General features: G+C 41.7%; 1 protein-coding gene across 12 annotated transcripts in view; it reads left to right on the top strand.

Moving 5' to 3' along the window:
• APBB2 (amyloid beta precursor protein binding family B member 2) overlaps window positions 1-22,782 on the top strand; it is a 174,951-nt gene that overhangs the window by 87,004 nt on the left and 65,165 nt on the right. For 7 of the 12 annotated variants that reach the window (XM_044417639.1, XM_044417637.1, XM_044417640.1 and 4 more), the window contains exon 4: window positions 22,362-22,570. In XM_044417639.1, the coding sequence (XP_044273574.1) occupies window positions 22,362-22,570 (209 nt within the window). The remainder of the gene's footprint in view (window positions 1-22,361; window positions 22,571-22,782) is intronic. The other 5 variants (XM_044417641.1, XM_044417649.1, XM_044417648.1 and 2 more) reach the window with 1 other exon arrangement.

Here is a 22,782-nt window from a genome sequence, read left to right as displayed (position 1 = left end):
GTATTAGTCTTTCTGGTGTCCAGCGAAACCCTTTTTATTTTCTCACTATTTTAATGTTTAGTTTGTTTTAGTGGAGGTTTTTAGCTTGACTTGCCAGATGCTGTGTTTGTTTTGTTGTCTTATTTTTTATTTTAAGCCATCCTGAGACATCAGTGGTAGACAGGGCAGAAACATTTTAAATAAATAAATAAAAATTATTGTCAGTAATTAATTGACTGTAATCTTATCTTAGTCACTGTATCCTTCCCCTGTGCATTTTAACTTGGATGTTTTAGGAATTCTAGAATTCTATAATATAATCAGCTAAGTTGCACATATGAGAGTAGTACACTATAGACTAGAGTTGCATTTTAATCCTATTGTATGTGTACATTTCGATGACTTACATGAGACTGGTGTGCTTGAATGGGATTGTGGTCTGAAAACAGCATGGATGACAGCTTTTTCATATGAAAAATTGGGCATAGTGATGGGCTCTGATAGTGGGCAATGTGATCATTCTTACAGATACGAAATGCATTATCTTCAGTTTCTTGTTAATAACATTTTAATGCTTTTTTCAATTTGGAGAGCTTTTGATTGATTAAAAAATCCAGGATTTTAGTATGCAAGCAATGATTCCTAGAGTTAATTTTTTTAAAAGGATAGTCACTTTCTATTTAGTCTTTAATTTAATTTGATTTCTATTCTGCTGGTATTTTTTTTTTAAAAAAGCCATTTCCCTGGTCATTTTGGCTGACATGATTCTTGGCTTTGCTGAAATTATTGATTAAGGCAAGGGGGAGGGACTTCCTGATGTAAGAGCCACTCTCCCTAATAGAAGCCTTTCTCTAAATCAATTTCTAGCATTGCTGCAATGCACCTTCGGGGAGTTGAAGGTTAGGAGCATCAAGTAGATGATAATTTTTCCTTTCAAGGTGTGGATCGTCTCAATAAATTTTACTAAACTCTTCTTCCTTTTTTGTGTGGCTTTCATGTTTGTAAAAACAGCTAGGAACAAGACAGTTTAATGACTTTTTAGAGATGGGAGGAGGGTTTTGGCTTTGGTCTGCAGATGAGCTGATTAAATTATGATGTGATGGATGTCTATAGGCTACAAGATTTCCAAAGCTTTTCACTTTAAGCAGAATCAGCCAGGAAATCTTTAAGTATGGCAGTCTGGAATTAGTTCAGTGGCAAATGCATTGCATATGCGCACTGCTATAATTCCTTTACAGCTCTCTTGCATACTCAGGTAGTCATTGATATAGGCAACATGTGGTATCCCCCTCTGAAATCCACATGCTGTCAGTTGGCCTTTTTTCTTTCCATCCTGAATTGTTTTTCGTGTTAGACTAATTAAATAAATGTCATGCACAAAGCGATAGAACACACACCCCTATCCTGTTCAAGCAGCAGACCAATCTGGAAGCTTTACAGAGAAGGGAGAGCTGGAGTGAACATGAAGCTATTAGAACATGTGCACAACAAACTTAAAGGATGCTGATAGCAGATCAGCTAAGGCTGAACTGCAGAGGACCTGCTAGCAAATGTAAGTAAAGAAGAAATTGTATATGTAATTTTTCCAGTTTGTATGCAGACTTTACATTACTGTGTAGAAATGTATCTCTAGGCTTTGATTATTTAGGAGAATGTGATACTATATTCCTGTTTGCATGTTGGATGTTACTGTTTCTGATGTTTAGAAGAAGAGGATGCGTATCTGGCAAGGTTGAGGAGATTCCCCGTTTAGATAGGCATTTTGTTGTTAGCACATCAATGTTACAGGCAAATCAAGTGATTTAAGTTTGAAAGTTGTGATCTGGAGAACTTGAACATCTTCAGACAAGTTCTGGATTCCATTTAATAGGTCTGCTGGTTTTCTTTGACATGCTGCCGATCTCTCTCCTAGATCTGCTTACTTAAATCCCTCCTAATGCAATTTGGTGCACATGAGTTGTGTTTTTTAACTTCAAGGCTAAGTAACTTTTTTGCATAATGGAAGATTGACTGTGAAATACTCAGCAATGGATTGACATTGCCTGATTGGTTTCTGTCAAATGAGTTTGACAGATAAATATTTCAGCTCACTTTTAGAAGGATGACAATTTTTTCACTCTATGCTTTAATCACTAGTGTTGTGAAATAAATCAGAGTTGAAAATAATTGTTGCCCCGATCTATTGAATAGAAATTGTTTAATAAATCAGCTATGGATTTCTGTTTGACTACAGTAAAAGTACTTCTAAATGATCTCTTGGAAAACAGTCAGCTCAGGTCTGTAACATGAAAAAAGCATCAACAATAGGATGTTAAAATGAGGAAGATTTTGCAAGACAGCATTATATTTTATTAGATAAAAAGTAAATCATTATTCAGGGTTGGCAAGTTAGTATAATTACATTGTGCATTAATGTAAGACTCTAGTGTTTGCAGCACAGAGCTTCAGACTGTCTCCTACAATGTCAGTCTGGAGACAATTGATGAAGAACATTGGCTTTCTTAATTAAATTCCAAAATAATCAACTTTTTTTTAAAAGAAGGAAAGGGAGGCTTCCATTTTGTTTCATTCTAAAAAGAATTAAAGTTTCTGCTGCTAGACAAGGCTGCCTGGGGGTCTGGAATGGGGTGTAATCATGGTGCAAACCCTGTAAGTGTGATACTGGGAGCTCTGTAACTGTTCCTTACAAGGACTCATGAATGTGTGAAAACTCTGCTTAGCAATGTGTACAGTGGAAGCCAGCAGTATACGTGTGTGTTAATATAAGGGACCTTACTTAGCAAGGACACCAGAGATAGTTTACTTGCTGCTAGAATGTACTGTTTTAATCAAAATATCCAACATTTTGTCACTTGACAGAATTTGAGATAATAGTTCTAAGGTTCATGCATCCAACCAACAACCATGGAAGGTGTGATAAGCAGGTGCTATAATGGATAAATAGATATATAGATACCCTGTACCTTTTAATGCCTTAAAAGGCATTAAGAGGCACTCAGAATCCTGAGAACACTGAATTCAAGTAAGCTTCAGTCTCAGTTGATGACTTTCTGAGGTCTGACTTTACATGTCAGACCCAGAAGTTCTGACATGTAAAAATTGAATCAAAAAGCAATCTGCGGGTAGCCAGTTTAGCTGCTTCTCCACACAAGTTTCGACTAATAATCTATACCAACAGCAAACACCAAGTAGAATGCATTAATTGTGACTTGTAATGGGTAGGCATAAATTAACTCTTCATATTTTTTTGATTTCAGTGCTCAGCATTCCTGAAATTGGTTGTGTTGGTAGGGGCTTCTGGGAATTGAAGTTCAAAACATCTGGAGAACCACATTATGCCTTATAAGGAGTCTTAGCTTAACTCTGCACCTAGAATGCTTTGGATTTTTGAATGAGACGGCAGGACTTTTTTTTTTTTTTTATTTTAGTAATAGACATAGCTTAGCCAAAATGGGTAGCACTGACTGGTGACCTTTGTGTGGGGTTGGTCAGCAGCTAGTTTTATCAGTGAGCCACTTTTATTGATTATCTTTCTTGGATATTTTATAAACATGTTCTCTATGACTGTGTATATTAAACTCATAGCAACAATACAGTTTGAAATTCCATAATAAAACATAAAAATCCAACCCAGCATATTTCAATAAAAATAAAATACAAATTACAGTAGCTAAAAATACAGGAAGTACCTGAATTACGAACATCTGAGTTACAAAACCCATACTTGTGCATGAACTGCCATAAAGCCTATTAATTTTTAGAAATTACTGTGGAAAATTGTCATTACCATAGAGAGAAAGGAAGTGAAAGAGGAGAGATGGAGGGCCTACAAAGCATCACTATAGAACAGGGGTCCTCAGACTTTTTCAACAGGGGCCAGTTGAAAGGCAGTGGCAGTGGGCGCAAGCTGGTGAGGTGGGGGTGCCCGTGGGCACAGGCCGGTGAGGCGGTGGTGAGGGGCATAGGTTCAGGGAGTCCAAAACATCTGAGACGGGCCAGATAAATGGGCAAGGTGGGCCGGATGCGGCCCGTGGACCATAGTTTGAGGACCTATACCATGGAGAGAGAGGAAGTGAAAGTGTAAATGGGCCTCCAAAGCATTCCTTCCTGCTCCTCCCATCTGGAGAGGGAAATCCCTCTGGCATTTCCTTGCTGCAAAGAGAAGGCACTGGTGAGTTTAGGAAGGGCAGGGGGACTTAGAATATTGGTGTTTTTCCATTTTCATGGGGGTCCTGCACCCCTAACTCCCATGAATGTGGGGGGGGGGGTGACTATATGGGATCCAACTTACATCCAAATTGGATCAACTTAAAGACAAATTTCTCAGGAATGGCACTCATTCATAACCTGGAGACTGCCTGTATACTGTTAATATGGAAACTAAAACTACTAGCAATACTATTAAATAGACTGGAAAAACAGAAATTCTTAGCCTCAGGCTGCAAGGATAACAATGTAGGTCTATCCTGATGCCCCTCTAGAAAGCATACCATTAAGTTTGAGGAAGAATGAGATGCACTGGGCCAGGATTCCAGTCATCCTTCAAAGCAGACTGCCAACAAGTCCCATTTTCTTACACTCTTTTCTTCTCCATATACTTCTCTTGCTTCTCAGAGAGAGCACAGGCTGAGGTGTGAGGATTAACTTCAGGGTCCCCGAGGACTCTAGATTGTGAGCCCTCCTCTATTGGGACATAAATTAGAGTATCAGGGACTTTTGTGTTTGGTAGACAGAACCATTGTTTTAGTGTAATGTAAGTTTAATCTTAGATAATATTTTAATTTTTTTATGGAATGCTAATGGCTTTATCAAGCATCGAGGTGTCATACTCTGAATGATATTAGAGGCACGTATGCATTAAGTAACTGAATAATATGTTTTGTTGTGAAATATAACATGGGCAGGTAAGATAGGCAGGTAGACAGGGAGTATTGGATCAGCAACTACAGTGTTGGCAAAAAAGATGATGGTTCAGCTTTGGATGGATTCAGATACACAAAAGAATGGAATGACCTAATCAGCAAAGCAAGAGGTTGTGGCTGAAATTGATAAAAGATTCTGTTTGACACAAACTTTACATAACCTAGAGCAAGTGATTGTCTTTGACAAACACTACTCTCCAAAATGCTAGTTGATTTTTTAAATGCAAAAAAGTAGAAATTTAAATGTTTTATCAGTTTTAACTTTGTGGTTGTTGTTATTGTTCTTGTCCCGAAGTCATGTCCGACCCATCGCGACCCCATGGACAACATTCCTCCAGGCCTTCCTGTCCTCCACCATCCCCCAGAGTCCACTTAAGCTCACACCAACTGCTTCACTTAAGCTCACACCAACCTCAACCTCTGACATCCCTTCCTTCTTTTGCCGTCAATTGTTCCCAGCATTAGGCTCTTCTCCAGTGAGTCCTTCCTTCTCATTAGGTGGCCAAAGTATTTGAGTTTCAGCTTCAGGATCTGGCCTTCTAAAGAGCGGCCAGGGTTGATTTACTCTAGGATTGACCGGCTTGATCACCTTGTGGTCCAAGGGACTCACAGGAGTCTTCTCCAGCACCTCAATTTAAAGCCCTCAGTTCTTCAGTGCTCAGCCTTCCTTATGATCCAACTTTCACAGCCATACATTGCAACTGGGAAAACCATAGCCTTGACTATACGCACTTTTGTTGGCAGGGTGATGTCTCTACTTTTTAGTATGCTGTCTAGATTTGCCATAGCTTTCCTCCCCAGGAGCAAGCGTCTTTTAATTTCTTGGCTGCAGTCTCTGTCTGTGGTGATCTTGGAGCCCAGGAAAATAAAATCGGTCACTACCTCCATTTCTTCCCCGTCTATTTGCCAGGAAGTGAGAGGACCAGATACCATGATCTTAGTTTTCTTAATGTTGAGTTTAGAGCCAACTTTTGCGCTCTCCTCCTTCACCCGCATCAAGAGGCTCTTTAGTTCCTCTTCACTTTCTGCCATTAGACTGATATCATCTGCATATCTGAGGTTGTTGATATTTCTTCCAACAAGTGATTCTAACTGGTGATTCATCTAACCCCGCCTTTCTCATGATGTGTTCTGCATATAAGTTAAATAAGCAGGGTGACTATATACAGCCTTGCCAAACTCCTTTCTCAATTTTGAACCAATCAGTTGTTCTGTGTTCAGTTCTCACTGTTGCTTCTTGACCCGCATATAGGTTTCTCAAGAGACAAATAAGATGGTCTGGTATTCCCTTCTCTTTAAGAACTTGCCACAATTTGTTGTGATCCACACAATCAAAGGCTGTAGCATAGTCAATGAAGCAGAAGTAGATGTTTTTCTGGAACTCCCTAGCTTTCTCCATGATCCAGCATATGTTGGCAATTTGATCTCTAGTTCCTCTCCCTCTTGGAAATCCTGCCTGTACTTCTGGTAGTTCTTGGTCCACATACTGCTGGAGCCTGGCTTGTAGGACTTTGAGCATAACATTGCTAGCATGTGAAATGAGTGAAATGGAGTGGTAGTTTGAACATTCTTTGGCATTGCCCTTCTTTGGGATCAGAATGTATCTTTGACCTTTTCGAATCCTGTGGCCACTGTTGGGTTTTCCAAATTTGCTGGCATATTGAGTGTAGCGCTTTTACTGCATCGTCTTTTAGGATTTTGAATAGCTCAGTTGGAATAGTGTTGCCTCCACTAGCTGTGTTGTTGCTCAGACTTCCTAAGGCCCATTTGACTTCACATTCCAGGATGTCTGGCTCGAGATCAGTGACCACCCCATCGTGGTTATCAGGGACATTAAGCTCTTTCTTGTATAGTTCTCCTGTGTAATCTTGCCACCTCTTCTTAATCTCTTCTGCCTCTGTTAGGCCCCTGCCATTTTGAGCCTTTATCATGCCCATCTTTGCATGAAATGTTCCCTTCATATCTCCAGTTTTCTTGAAGAGACCTCTGGTCATCTCTATTCATTTGTTTTCTTCTATTTCTTTGCCCTGTTCATTTAAGAAGGCATTCTTATCTCTTCTAGCTATTCTCTGGAATTCTGCATTCAATTGGGTGTATCTTTCTCTTTCGCCCTTGTCTTTCACTTCCCTTCTTTCCTCAGCTATTTGTAAAGCTTCCTCAGACAGCCATTTTGCTTTCTTGCATTTCTTTTTCTTTGGGATGGTTTTAGTTGCTACCTCTTGTACAGTGTTGTGAACCTCCGTCCATAGTTCTTCAGGCACTCTGTCAGATCTAATTCCTTAAATCTATTTGTCACCTCTACTGTATATTCATCAGGAATATGATTTAGGTCATACGTGAGTGGCCTAGTGTTTTTCCCTACTTTCTTCAATTTGAGCTTGACTTTTGAAACAAGAAGCTCATGATCTTAGCCAGTCAGTTCCTGGTCTAGTTTTTACTGACTGTATAGAGCTTCTCCATCTTTGGCTGCAGAGCACATAGTCAATCTGATTTCTGTGTTGACTGTCTGGTGATGTCCATGTATAGAGTTGTCTCCTGGGTTGTTGGAAAAGAGTGTTTGCTATGACCATTGTATTCTCTTGACAAAATTCTACCAGCCTGTGCCCTGCTTCATTTTGTACTCCAAAGCCAAACTTGCCTGTTATTCTGGTTATCTTTTGGCTTCCTACTTTAGCATTCCAATCCCCCATGATGATAAAGACATCATTTTTTGATGTTAATTCTAGAAGGTATTGTAGGCCTTCATAGAACTGGTCAACTTCAGCCTCTTCAGCACCAGTGGTTGGTGCATAGACTTGGACTATTGTGATGTTGAATGGTTTGCCTTGGATTTGAACTGAGATCATTCTGTCATTTTGGAGATTGTATCCCAGTACTGCTTTTCCTACTCTTTTATTGACTATGAAGGCTACTCCATTTCTTCTGAGGGATTCTTGTCCACAGTAGTATACCTGATGGTCATCTGAATTAAATTCACCCATTCCTGTCCATTTTAGTTCAATGATTCCTAAGATGTCGATGTTCAGTCTTATCATAGCTTGTTTGAACACGTCTAGTTTGCCTTGATTCATGGATCTTACATTTCAGGTTCCTATGGAGTATAGATCTTTACAGCATCAGAGTCTCCTTTCACCACCAGTCGCTTCATTCTTCCTGGTGCTACTAGTACTAGCTCTCTGCTCTTGCCCAGTAGCATATTAGATACTTTCTGACCTGAGGGGCTCATCTTCCTGCATCATATCCTATTGCCTTTTGGTACTGTCCATGGGGATTTCATGGCAAAGATACTGGAGTAGGTTGCCATTTCCTTCTCCAGTGGATCATGTTTTGTCAGAGCTCTCTGCTATGACCTGTCCGTCTTGGGTGGCCCTGCACAGCATAGCTCATAGATTCATTGAGCTATGCAAGCCTCTTTGCCATGACAAGGCAGTGATCCATGAAGGGGCTTGTGTAGCTCAATGAAGGTATGAGCTATGCTGTGCAGGGCCACCCAAGACGGACAGGTTTTAACTTAATTACGTAGATATTTGAATTTATCCTAACTCATAATCTGGAACAGGGAATTGTTCTGGTATATTTGCAAATTACTGCAAATTGGCTTCTCAGAGTATAGCATTTTTTGGATCATCCATCACACATTTTACATCTCGGCACTGCTTTCATTCCTCTAGCAACAGTGGCCTTTAATTAACTGAATGGGTCACATGGCAAGAAGGAGGAAGAGAATTTGCTTGCAAGGATCTGCAGTTTTGACAATAGTGCAACAATTCCTCTCCAAAGCACTTTGTTTACATTTAATTTTACTGTATCTGGTTTTCTAAAGCCAGAAACTGGTGTTCTGATGCTATTAATGTTTCCTCTTTATTTTTCCTATCCAGTAACTTATATGGCTATAAACTTAGGATTTATTTAGTACTTAATTTATTGTCGTTTGATACCCACATAATCTTTTCTTTAGATTTTGTTTATATATGTATGTGTCACTTTCAGCCCAAATGTTTGTTTGTTTATTTATTTATTAAAACATTTTTATGCCGCCCCATTCGCCGAAGCCTCGGGGCGGCTCACATCAATAAATTAAAATAATTATAATATAAATTAAAATATAAATATAAAATTAAAATACAACAGCACAGTATAAAATAAGCCGCCCTGGCCAGATAAAACCAATAATGTTAACAGTTAAAATGCCGCTTGAATAAAAAGGTCTTGGCCTGGCGCCGAAAAACAAATAACGACGGCGCCAGGCGGACCTCTCTGGGGAGCGCGTTCCATAACTTAGGCGCCACCGCAGAGAAAGCCCTCCTCCGAGTACCCACCCTCCTAATTTCTTTCATGGAGGGTTCCCGGAGAAGGGCCTCCCCCGCCGATCTCAAGGGGCGGCTGGGCATATATGGATGCAAGCGCTCCTTCAGGTAACCAGGACCCAAGCCGTTTAGGGCTTTATAGGTCATTACCAACACCTTGAATTGGGCCCGGACTTCAATGGGAAGCCAGTGAAGCTGACGGAGAACTGGAGTCATGTGAACACAACACCCAGTCCCCGTCATCAGCCTGGCAGCTCTGTTTTGAACCAGTTGAAGTATCCGGACCGTCTTCAAGGGTAGCCCCACGTAGAGCGCGTTACAGAAGTCGAGACGGGAAGTCACCAATGCATGTGTCACTGTCGCGAGGCAGTCATACTCCAGATAGGGGCGCAGCTGGTGGATCAGTCGAAGCTGGAGGAAAGCGCTCCTCGCCACTGCGGTCACTTGAGCTTCTAGTGAAAGCTCCGGGTCGAGGAGCACTCCCAAGCTGCGAACCTTGTCCCTAAGAGGGAGTGCAACCCCATTCAGAACAAGGTTCAGTTCACCCTCTCCAAAGCCAGAACCACCAACCAACAGGACCTCCGTCTTGTCTGGATTGAGCTTCAGTTTATTGGCCCTCATCCAGCCCATTACCTCAGCCAGGCACCGGTTCAGTACAGCCACTGCCTCACCTGGATTGCTGGAAAACGAGAGGTAGAGCTGGGTATCATCAGCGTACTGATGGTTCCGCAGCCCACACCTCCTGATGACCTCTCCCAGCGATTTCATGTAAATGTTGAACAGCAATGGGGACAGAATGGACCCCTGCGGCACTCCATGGCATAGCTGCCATGGCGCAGAGCCATAGTCCCCCAGCACCACCTTCTGGAACCGGCCATCGAGATAGGAGGGGAACCACTGCAAAGCAGTGCCTCCAACCCCCAATCCCGCAAGCCTGTCCAGAAGGATACCATGGTCGATGGTATCGAAAGCCGCTGAGAGGTCCAGGAGAACCAACAGGGATGCACTCCCCCTGTCTTTCTCCCTGCACAGGTCATCGTACAGGGCGACCAAGGCAGATTCAGTACCGTACCCGGGTCTGAAGCCCGACTGAAATGGGTCCAGATAATCAGTTTCATCCAAGAATGCTTGGAGTTGTCCCGCCACCACTCGCTCTAACACCTTGCCCAGAAACGGGATGTTGGCCACTGGTCTATAATTAGTGGCCATCTCTGGATCCAGTGACGCCTTCTTCAGGACCGGTCGGACTACCGCCTCCTTTAAAGGGGCAGGCACCCGACCCTCCCTCAGAGAGGCGTTAATCACTTCCAAAATCCAGGTCCCAATCCTGTGCTTGGAATTATTTATTAACCAAGACGGGCAAGGGTCCAGAAAGCAAATGGTGGGACGTACTCGTCCAAGCACCTTGTCCACATCATCGGGCCGCAATAACTGAAATTCATCCAATAATTCTGGACCAGACGGCGGCATTGGCGCCTCCCTTAAAGCCTCTGTATCAATAGTGGAATCCAGCTCGTGACGAATCTGAGCGATTTTCTCCCTGAAATGCCTGGCAAAGTCGTCACAGCGGGCCTTTGAGGGTGGAATCAGGTCTTCTTTCGGACCTGGACAAACCAGGCCATGCACCACTCGAAAAAGCTCCACCGGACGGCATTGTGAGGAGGCAATGGAAGCGGAAAAGAATCTCTTTTTCGCTGCCCTCACCGCCACAGCATAGGCCCGATAGTGGGCTCTCAAGTGTGTTCGGTCAGATTCATCACGTGATTTCCTCCACCTATGCTCTAGCCGTCTCCCAACCTGCTTCATCGCCCTCAATTCAGAGGTATACCAAGGGGAAGAGCGGGCTCTGCCCGGTGGGAGAGGGCGCTTAGGAGCGATCGTGTCTACAGCCCTGGTCATCTCCCCATTCCACAGTTCGACCAGAGCCTCGACAGGAGCACCCGTCTTGTCAGCCGGAAACTCCCCCAGGGCCTTCAGGAATCCTTCCGGATCCATCCGGCTCCGGGGGCGGACCCACACAATCGGGTCTGCACCCTTACAGAGGGAGAAGTCGCTCTTGAGCACAAACCTCACCAGGAAGTGATCTGACCATGACAGGGGAGTCAAACATAAATTCCTCACCCTCAGACCACCCTCTTCCTGTCCCGTCGAGAAAACCAGGTCCAGGGTTTGTCCATGTTCATGGGTCGGGCCTGTGACATGTTGAGACAGCCCCATGGCCGCCATGGAGACCATGAAGTCCTGAGCCGCCCCGGTCAGATCAGTCTTGGCATGGAGATTGAAGTCCCCCAGGACCAACATCCTGGGGGTCCTCAACACCAGGTCCGAGACGATCTCCGTCAGCTCAGGCAGGGAGACTGTTGGGCAGAAGGGTGCACGGTACACCAACAGAATCCCCAATCTGTCTCGGTTGCCCAACACCAAGTAGAGGCACTCCAGCCCCGGCCTCGAGGGGACCGGAAGTCCTGTGAGGGAGATGGAGGCTCGGTAAACCAAAGTGACCCCCCTCCCCTCCCCTCTGGGCGCGAACAGTGCTGAACCAGATACCCGGGCGGGCATAGTTGGGAGAGGGCAACATCCCCCCCTTCTCCCGCCCAGGTCTCCATTATGCAAGCCAGGTCGGCCCCCTCATCCACAATCAAGTCATGGATGAGGGAAGATTTGTTATTGACCGACCTGGCGTTAAGCAACAGCACCGTCAGGCCCGAGGGGCGGCTGACAAAACTCCCTGGCACCCTCTGGCTGGGAGCAAAACCAGAAGTAGGGACAGGTGTCAACCATCTGTCCCTCCTTCTTCTATGCGGACACGTTAAGCTCCCACCGCTATAACGTCTATTGCCCAAGACTACCCCAATGGCAGCGCCCGTGCGCTCCCCAGGAAGCGCAAGCGGCAACATGGCCAGGGACGACTCCATAAAACAACTAAAATTATAAAAACAATTAAAAACTTACACTGACACGCAGCGTAGCAGGAAGGCTAAAAATCACGCAGGCAAACAAAGCCCCCTGGCCAGCCCAGCCCCCCCCACTCGGCGCCCAAACGGCGGCGACCCGGCCGCGCTTTTCAGGGTGCGGGGCTTCCTCCCTCCGACGTTCGCTGCGCCTGGCCACGCCTCTCACACGCGCCGGGTGTGGCGGCAGTCAGGGCAGGTGGTGGAGTCCGGGGTGCGGCGTTTGCTGCCGCTGCTGCTGCCGCGCGTGCAGGTGTCGTGTGCGCGGTGCCTCTTCTGCCGGCGTTTACTGCACTAGTCCTGGGTTTTCCCCAGCCATACAAGTCAAATACTCTGTGTATCTCGCCACTAAGAACTCAGCTTGCTGAAGTTGATTTTTGAGCGGTTTTGTCAGGTAATTACCTCAAACAGTGAATAATAGAGGGATTCCCATTTTAGATCTATTTTGATAAACAAGCTATCTGTAAACTCAAGAGTATGAGTTCCCTCAACTAATATTGATTTATTTTCCTTCCAAGAAACAGCAAATATAACTCCACAGTACTAGCTCACAAGTAATAAGTATATAATGTAATCATTTGCTTTTTCTTTCAACAACCTCGCACACACTTTAAAAGTCCCTCCATTGGCACAGATATGGACTGTTAAAAACTGCCCACAGCAGACGGGATTGTTTTTGAAGGCCTAGCTCTTTCTTTGGTATCAGTAACCCCTCCTCTGAAAATCACACCTTGTGCTCTTCAATGAAGCTTTTTATTCTGTTCTTCTTTTGGCACCACCTGGAACTTCTTTTCAAGACTAAATGACATGCTATGCAGGGGAAAACAGGAAAAATCATACGTGATCTACAGATTGTCAGATCTCTGCAGATATTGCAGATAAAAGATTTTGGTCTAAAATGGCAGGCTGGAGATTATCCATGCCTGTGATAAGGCCATGGGTTATTAAGACCCTTTGCTTTTTCCTAATTCACAAATCACCTTTTATCACTTTCTGTTCATGAACACAGTACCTGAATAGATGAGCCTCAAGGCTTATCCGGTGGTCCCAGATCTACAAATGACAAGAAACCCCAACTTCCAGATTCGATTGACCAATACTCCTAAAGCAAAATGGCCTATATACATTGATGATTTATTTAGTGACATATACTAATACAACCACTTTTTTGGTGTAAATGTTCTCTGCTGATAGGATTCTGCAAGTCTATTAAAAAAACCTCTCTTTTAAGAACATGGCATAATGTATAAGGTTGGAAAGAGCCACATAGAGCAAGAATACGATCATACACCTGAACCCATATAACCTGGTTGTACAAAGCACAGTTAAGGCTAAGCTGGGAATGATCTTTGCTTGTAAAAGAGGGTATCCAGTAGATCACCCTCTTCATGATAAGATTGCCTTTTTTCCTTTTATTGTTGGACCTGACTTTTCTCAGCGTCTGGCATCTTTTCCACCCATTCCTGAGACTCTAGGTGTCCAATAAAGAGGAGAGCCAGTGTGGCTTAGTGGTTAAGAGCATGGGACTGGGACTCAGACGATCTGTGTTCTAGTCCCTGCTCGACCATGGAGCCAACTGGGTAACATTGGGCCAGTCACAGAGTCTCAGCCCAACCTACCTCACAGGGTTGTTGTGGGGATAAGATGGAGGAGTAGAATGAGCCCTTGAGCCCTTTGTAAGAAAAAGGCAGGATATATAAATCAAAAAATAAAATAAATAAAGTGAAAAAAAGCCCCTTTTTTGCAGTGCAAAACTTTGACAGCTGTCAGAATTCAGGCTTCCCTATATTTTTTATAAGAACATATAAAACATGTTCTCTGTCAAAACAAAAAACCAACCCCAGATAGGTCTGTTAGAAACACTGTTTTAAGAGACAAAATTTAAAAAACTTTAAAATTGACAGCTCCTACAAAAGGGGTGGCTAGCATTCCTCCATCTTCCTAAATGGGTAGAAAAGATGGAGGACACTGACAATAGTGAGTTTCACACAAAGATTTAATTGTGAAGAGGAAGAGTTAGTGACCATCCCCATTCATTCACTCCTTTTCTTTCTTTTGACAGCTTTCATTTTGCTAGCTGTCCAGGAAAAAGAAAGTGAAAAGTAAACCTATTTGCAGCTTTTCTGGATCAATATGTGACGTGGGTATTTGCTGTACTTTGACAGCAGGTAACTGCCAGAACAGTGCCTGGGTGAACAACCCCACAAGAGTAAACATTCACACTTGCACAAGTTGAAATGCATTTTTAAATCCTTAAATTGTATGAATACGTTGCACTTAAAGAATAATTTTAAAAGGGCTGCTGGTGAACAAATGACAGCCCTGCCAATGTGCCGCTTTGGAGGGACTGACTAACAACTTGGGTCACAAAGGGTGAGCTCTGAAAAAGAAAAGCTGACGCAAGCAAAAAAGACCTTGTGATCACAAGAGAGAGGAGGCAAAGCTGTTTTAGCGAGTAAGTCCACTGGGATATGAGGTGGACTGAGGAGAGGGAGACAACTCATGGAGTTCCTGTCTGGCACAAGGAACAACTGATCCACTGTTGGTTTTGTCCAGGATGGGTTAGTATGGCATGCAAATGGGTTGGAGGTGGAGCAATGACACAAGAATGTTAAATGCTTCTAGGTTAGAAAGAGAAGTTAATCAAAGGAGGGAGCTAACAGCAGCACCTGAAGGCCAAGCCACTCTTTCTACAACTCCATTATATGTATTGTGCAAATAATAATACTGCTCTACCCTACTGGCCTGTTGTGAGATAACTCAGATGATATGTATGAAAGACAGCATGCTAAAATGAAACACAAAGGCAGAGCAATACATTGTTTAAGAGACTTCCCTCATTAAATACAAAAAGCTTTAATATCTTGTCAATTGGATTTGTCAGCTTCTCCAGACTTCATTGCAAAGACTCTGATTACTGGATGCTAGTGAATTGATTCCTCTTTCACTTCATGAAGGTTTTGCAAGGAAGAGGATCCCGTTGTCTTGACAACCAGTTGCATGCTGTGAAGGACTATTCTAAAAGGCCAGCTTTTTTGGCTGCTTATCACATTTTGTTGTTGAGTAATGTTACCAAAATTAGGCTGGTTGGTCTGGTCTGTAATGCAGTTATTTGTCCTACCGAATTTTGCTTTTTGCCACATTTTAATTCTAGGATAGTTCCCATGTTCATTGTATGAGTTTTAAGAAGAACCACCTGCTGACCATCGTTATTGTAAATTATGAGGGTAGGTTGTATTGCTCATTATTATGGCACAATGTATGCATGGAAGGAAGAATCTTTTATTTTAAAAACTGTTCAACATTAACTATATCCATCACGTGCATGCGGTGCATGGTTGTTTGCAAAATTGGATTTAGAATCTACATCTATTATGCTTCTTTAATTAAATTCCCTAATGTTATTATCTCCAACCTGGTGCCCTTCAGTTGTTTTGGGTTACAACTCCTAGTATGAGCATTGGTCATGCTGATTAGAATCAATGGGGGTTGGTCCAAAACATCTATAAGGTACTAACTGGAGAAAGGATGTTGTAGAGAAACATCAAGGTTTTTCTAATTTGAACTTAAATTTGCTTGCCTGCTTATATTTTCCTGCTGTGAATCTCTTGAACTACTATGTGATTATATGATTCACAGAAATTTATAAAAGATTGAAGAATCACTTAAATAATTTAGGAAATAATGCTTCAGTCTTGTTCAGGAATGAGCCTTTCATAAGTATAATATATAATAGATGTTAAAATATATTATAAATAATATGTTTCAAAAATACAGAGAATCATGATTTGTTGAGAATCATGAGAAAACCTCTTTAATCTAACATTTTATTGTAAGTATTCTAATTTTAGACTACTTGGAATATAGAATTATAATTCTTTGCTCTTAATCTCCATTTTTGTATTTTTCTTGTATTTCTGCTTTATTAGATATGTACACACAATATACAGGTTAAGGAATCTTGGAAAGGAAGAGGTTATTAAAACATTAGTTTTTCCTAAAATGAGTTATATTTGACTATTATGACATGAAAGGAAAATATTGGAGAGGTATTTTTGCAATTTTTGTCTGTATTTGTGGAACATTCAGTGTTCAGTGTGATGATTCTGATTTTCTGAATCAGAATTAATTTGAATGACAGAATAAATATTAACTTGGATAACATGGGTCAGGATTTACAGTCCTGGTATCCACTAGCAAGTATGGGCAATGGTCAGAATGCTGGAGGTTGTAGTCCCAAATATCTAGAAGTTACCAGGTTGATACACACAAACATGTACACAGACATGCACAATCTACATCTGACCATCCAAGAAGGGCTTGTCCAAAATATTTGATTCTCCTGACCATGTATTTCATCTCGTAGCATCCTTGACCCATGGAAGAATGGACAATATGATACTGATGAATTTTTTATAAGGAGCAGTCATGGTCAAGTCATACTAATTTACTTGATGATTGGAGATTCCAAACCCATATTATTGCACTTCTACTTTTTGACCATTGACCCTGTAAAACAGTCTTCAGATTCCTGCCATACAAGAAAAAATATCTTCATGAAGCTGCAAAATAATGGAAGAGAAAATTGGCTCCATTTTACTGCACCTCCAGGTCAGTCTTGCCATAAGAGACTGCACTTTTTATTTTTGTCTAATTGAATTGAAGCCAACCTATGATTCATCCTACAGCACTTTTTGATTTGCTATCCTTTTACTCTGAAGAAAAAGCAGTAAAATGAAAGCTCTAAAAATGGTTTGCGGTATATATTTATTTTTTACAACCACCAATGACTACCAAATCTGATGTATCATTTACAGTCCCATCAAGTTGTTATAACCATTGCTTTCCTTCTAGTTTCAGGAAGTCATAATATCGTTTCAATATCCTATAGTTAAACCATCACAACTTCAAATACAAATTGAATCTTCCAATTTGCTTTCATCATCTTGCTAAATTCAGCATCTGAATTGGAGCATATCGTATGGAATGGAGTTTATTGCTGCAGCAAATCAGTTCAGAGGTAGAGGCTGACAGTGAGATATAAACCATCAATACATTATTTTATTCAAGTTTTAGTATACCTTGTGTCTTTTCAAGCTAGTTCCCAAACCTCTAAGTGCATGTTGTATAGTTACATGTTCAAATATCATGTTTAGTACATCTTTTTCCTTTCGGCATAACTGTAGGGGTAACTATGGAGGTCATTGTTTAATATATTTTGTTACATTTGAACCAAAGATGGGTAACCTTGGGAGATTTGGGGCCGTTTTCACACCCCAATTCTGTCTCTCATGGGCAACACTACTGCTGTTGCTGGTACTTCACAGAATTCCACAGGGCACTGATGACTAAAATGTTCAGCTGTTGTGGAAGGCAAGCTAAATTTGGCACGGTCGTGCTCTACACTAGCTTGGCACACATTTTCAGTGGTTAATTGAAAAACACACACACACAAATTTTAGTGGCACTGTGGTGATGAAGGGCCACAGCAGATAGGCATATGTTAACTGATTCTGTTTCAAATAGATAATTTTATTAATAAATGAAATTAATATATAATTTTCTATACCCATGTTTATTTCTTAAAATATTTTAAAATAATTGAAAGAATTAACTGACCATCTGGCGTGCTACAAGCAAAATACTGTCCTTGTGTATAATTGGTATTAGTATTTTGTATTTGTATGCAATTTGTATTTCTTTTGGAGCTTAGACCCCACATCTGTCTTGTATTTAGGATCTTGGGAAGGCTCCTATTCCTTTAGTTTCACCAGTCTGACTTCTGGGCCATGCCCACCAGGATAGCCATATTATGAATGAGCAAGTGCCTCCCCATGGCAAGCATTTTGTGACACAATCCCCATCTTTCAACATTCCAAATGTGCCCATGGATGCAAAAAAACATTGCGGTCTCCAGCTATAGAATATCCTTTAAGCTCAACCTTCTGAGTTATATCTGTGGGATTGTTTACGACTTCAAACAAGGCATGCGGTGGTATCCCAGCACTATTGATTTGCCATGTACCACAATCAGAACCACCATCTTTTTTCTGTGCAACAGTATTTCTAACTTCCGATGCCGCTGGGCTGTATTTCAAACAGACTTCAGGGATGAGCTCTGTTGTTGACTACCAAGGGCCTTGAATGGTAGGGCATGATCTTCCTGTGTTCCTAAATTTGTATTGCCTTTTCCCTTTTTCCAGATGACCTCTCTTATGCAAGGTGTTGCTTCAATGACCTTACAGGCCTCTTCCAACTGTCCAATCCTCTTCTAGGATTCTGTGTGATTCAGAGCTCCGAACAACTATTAAATTCTTATCATGCCATTCAGTTCATAGAGACATGTTCAAGAACACAAGAAACCATAATAACACATATTGAAGGCTAATAGGGTCTTTGCCCCCAAATCTCATTCAGTCCAAACCCCTCTCAAGAATTCGTAAACCAGAGCTGCAAAGAACAATGCTGCCAGTCATCTATAAGTGTTATTTCCAGACAACCAGATAATGAATTAGGAACAGAACCCCTTAAGGTGCTAGAGCAGTGCAAATGGGTTCTTTCATGCAAGCATGGAGCCTCTTAAAATGCTACGGATTAGTAACTTTTTGGACCTATGCAAGATAGTGGCAGGTGAATGCTTATTCATAAATTGGATAGCTAACCTATTCCACAGTAATTTTGGACTATAATGTATGTGCTGTTATTTTAGAACATACATAGAATTATGCTAAAATACATGTAAATATTACCATATGTTTGTCCCTGTTTTCACAAGATAACCATTCTGGTGAAGGGAGGAAGCAGCCTTGAGACTCAATCTGGTTTATGAATCCATTGTTGACAGTCACCGTGAAGCAGCAATTCTTCATTGTTTGCCACTTTGCTAGGGTTTCTCCTATATACCTGCTTGTTGTTTACTTGCAAGCTGCTATTGTGGAGAAAATTGGAGAACATAGAAATTCTGGAATGCTCTGCATTGCCTCTCAAACAGTGAAACAAAAGGCTTTCTCATTAAACAGCAAAATTCTTAAGGAAACCCCAGATAATATAAAACTTTAGACTTTATAAGTGTCTTAATTCACCGTATGATTTGGGAGTGACTTATATTTGGAGAATTGCTCCATGGAGTGTTGATTGCAATTCAGAAAGGCATTTATATTTCTGTACATTTGGTAGAGAATGTTTGGCTCCTTCTGACATGGGCTCTAGACTTCTAGGCCTACCTAGGTGCACAAAAAACAAAACAAAAAAAAAACCTTTTCAGTATGGTTCCGGTAATTATTTTTTCAATGTATACTTCTAAAGTATTTTTGTAGTTAGTTTCAAAGCAGCTACAACAGAATGAGATACTGTAGACTTAAAAGTTAAAATGCCATATTTTGGATACTGGTATGTATTTAGTTTAATGAGGCTCACTCACTTAAACTATTTCCTTGTCTTGATGGTGGAGGTTTATTGTAACCTTGCTGCAGAGCGCTCAGTGCTTGCTTTCCATGCAGTCTTTTTTATTGGTCTTATTGAAGATCTGCAGAAATCTGTTTTGCTTTTTGTGTCCCTGTCAAAACACTGCTGGAGTCATCTAAACTTCGAAGACATTCATATTTGGTTCTGTGACTTTTACAACATACTGTACTGTATTCATGAATAATTATATTTAATTTTCCTTTTCATCTTTGATTGGTTAGGAAGAATTCACTCCTTGTAAGCAGTATTCTACATTTTGTCTTTCTGTAGTTATCAATATTTGAACTTAAGCTGCAACAATTAGCCTTTTCCCACAAAGGTACTTTATCTGCTGTACTATATTATAGGGGAAAATGTTGCCCTGTCTATACTTCCTATCAAACAATCATTAATTAGAAATTGGCCTATTCCCAAAAACAGTTTCTTGTTTCTCTTTCTAAAACAGTGTGTGAAGAATCCTTAGAGTTCCTAGTTTTAGTGAATTTTCATTGTTGCTTGAGGATTTAGAAAACTTTTTTCAAAGTTGCATATAAAATTATGTGTTAACTAGCTGCAAAGCACAAACAGAAGCCCTAGTTTGTTGTTGGCTTATGAAGTCAGGCTTGTTCAGTGACCAAACTATTTTTGGTGGGCTTTGAGCTCCCATGGTTCCCTCTTTCCTTTCTTTGTATGCTGCAATTTGGTCATGTGACACTTGGAGCTTTAATTAGGTTCAAAGCAAAGCAAACACGTTGGAAGCAAACACTTTGGTTTGCACAAACTATAGTTCTCTGAATTTAGATTTTGCAACATCTCATGGTTTGTTCAAACCAGGAAGTAGGAGCACATGAGGGAAAGATGTAGTGTTTAATCTGAATGCGTAACACTAGTGGTTAAAATCAAAGGTGCCATTTGATGAGTTGAGGTATATAGTACATTTTTCAAAATAAGATGCTGTTGAGAGCTGGGTTCCCACCTTCAAGCAGCAAAAGCTCTGTATTTCCAATGTATATCTAGCAAAGTATAACCATACAAGAAGGATCCTCTGAGCATGCACAGAGGGGTTCACTGAACAAGAAACTAATTTGAGAACCCTCCTTTTGAGTAACCCTGGATCCCATCCCTCTGGGAGTGCCGCTCTAGAAATGGGCATGCCCTTCTCTCCCAACTCTGCATCATGTGGTCAAGGATTGGACCAAGTTCCTTTTACTCATCTTCCATCACCCCTTACAGCACTTCTAGACCCATGTTTGTTCCCAGAGCCTACCTGAACCCTGGAGATGGCAGCCTTGAGATAAATTCTTCCTTTCTTGCCATCTCCATGCCTGCAAACCTTGTTTTCCAGGCCACACCACCTTCATTGGAAGAGTCAGTGCCACCCTGGCCCTGAAACATGCACCAAGAACAACTGTCTCTTTTATTCCCAACAGGTGGCCAGCAACTACATGGAAAACTTTATTTTTCCATGTTTGGATATCCCATTCTAAATTGAACTTGTTCTTTATGCATCTTAATTCACTGTTGCTCAGGATTTATAATTTTTTAAAGCCTATGTGAAAAGTTGTTGGCGTGCCGTTTTAAATACAATCATCCTGAACTATTATACTTTACATCACTGGGCACAATTCAGCCACAATACCAGTAAACTCATGGCAATTTCAGTGCAACAGTTAAATCTGTGATTATATCTCTCAGTGGAAGCAGTTGCCTTTGTAAAATGTTTTCCTAGGCCTCCATATGTTTTAAGTGGGGAGTTCAGACTAAGCAGGCACAAGAATTTGAAATAAGATTGCCAGGTTACCTAAAACAAGAGTCGGGAACCTGTTTTCCCCCAGATGCTGTTGGACTTTGCAATACAACATATCAGGGAGTATAGGAGTAGTAGTTTTGAAACATCTGGAGATCTACATGTCCCCTGGCCAGATGTCTAGGCTGTTAGACCATGGGTCCTCAAACTATGGCCCGGGGGTCAGATCCAGCCCGCCATGCCCATTTGGACCTGCCGCTGCCCCCACCTCGTCCTGCGTGCGGGGAGGCAGCAGTTTGCTCACTCGGAGAAACCATCTCCAAGCAAGTGAGCCGCTGCCTCGTGTGCTCGCTTTGCAGTGTGTGCCCGTCTCACCTCGCCTCCCCTCATCGCGTGCTCCGCCCCACCTCAGTACGCACCTGCATACGCTGCCCCCACCCCTCGCCAGCCCGCGCACACCACTGGCACATCCTTTCCGGCCTGCACCCAGCATCGGCACCTTTCAACTGGCCCCCTGGTGGAAAAGTTTGAGAACCCTTATGTTAGACTCTCACTATGTCCAAGGAGAATTAATATACAGTCTGGCTTGAAATGAATCTGCTTTGTGTGTGTGGTCACAATACATAATAATATACATAGTAAAAATGTATGCAGGGCCATGCTGGATTACTTCTGGGAAGCCTGTGAACAGGACATGTATGTCAGTAGTAGTCTTTCAACAGTGTTCCCAACAAATGATATTGAGAAGCATATTGTTCCTGACACTGAAAGTAATAACAGGTAGCCAGGGGTAGCATATGCTTCTTAGCTCTGCCTTTCAACTTGGTGGTCATGACTACCATCTTGACAACCTTGTTTTCACAACCTGTACCATCCTATAGGTTGTTTCTTCTTTAATCTTCTTTTGATAATATAGCATTCTGCATCGTTTGAATCTGGACTTTTTAAAAACTTATTTTACGTTTTAATAACTTTAATAACATAATGCCTTGTGTTGGATTTTTATTCCCAGTAGATATATGGAGTGATCAGTCATTTCAGACAGATCCTGACTTGCCACCAGGCTGGAAGAAGATCAGTGACATAGCTGGCATCTATTACTGGCACATACCAACAGGAACAACCCAGTGGGAGCGTCCTGTGTCCATACCAACAGATCTTCAGGGCTCACGAAAAGGATCACTTAGTTCAATTACACCGTCTCCCACTCCAGAAACTGAGGTAATGTCTGTAGATCTGTCTTGAGCATATAGAGAGGTTAAAATAGTTTTTAAAAAAAGTTGAGGATTTTTTTTTTTTTTACAAAAATGATGCTTTGCATAATACTGCACCTTTCAGCTAACTTCATGCAAAATGAGGGTTGGTTCAGACATGCCCTTAGCCACTTTTATCCACCATGTTGGATTGTTGTTAGATGCAAGGACATGTGGCGA

This window comes from Varanus komodoensis, unplaced genomic scaffold, assembly GCF_004798865.1.
Source record: "Varanus komodoensis strain SLA01 unplaced genomic scaffold, ASM479886v1 scaffold9, whole genome shotgun sequence".
In the NCBI taxonomy this organism is placed as follows: domain Eukaryota; kingdom Metazoa; phylum Chordata; class Lepidosauria; order Squamata; family Varanidae; genus Varanus; species Varanus komodoensis.
Note: the sequence above shows the minus strand (reverse complement) of the source record. Positions and strands in the feature narration are given on the sequence as shown.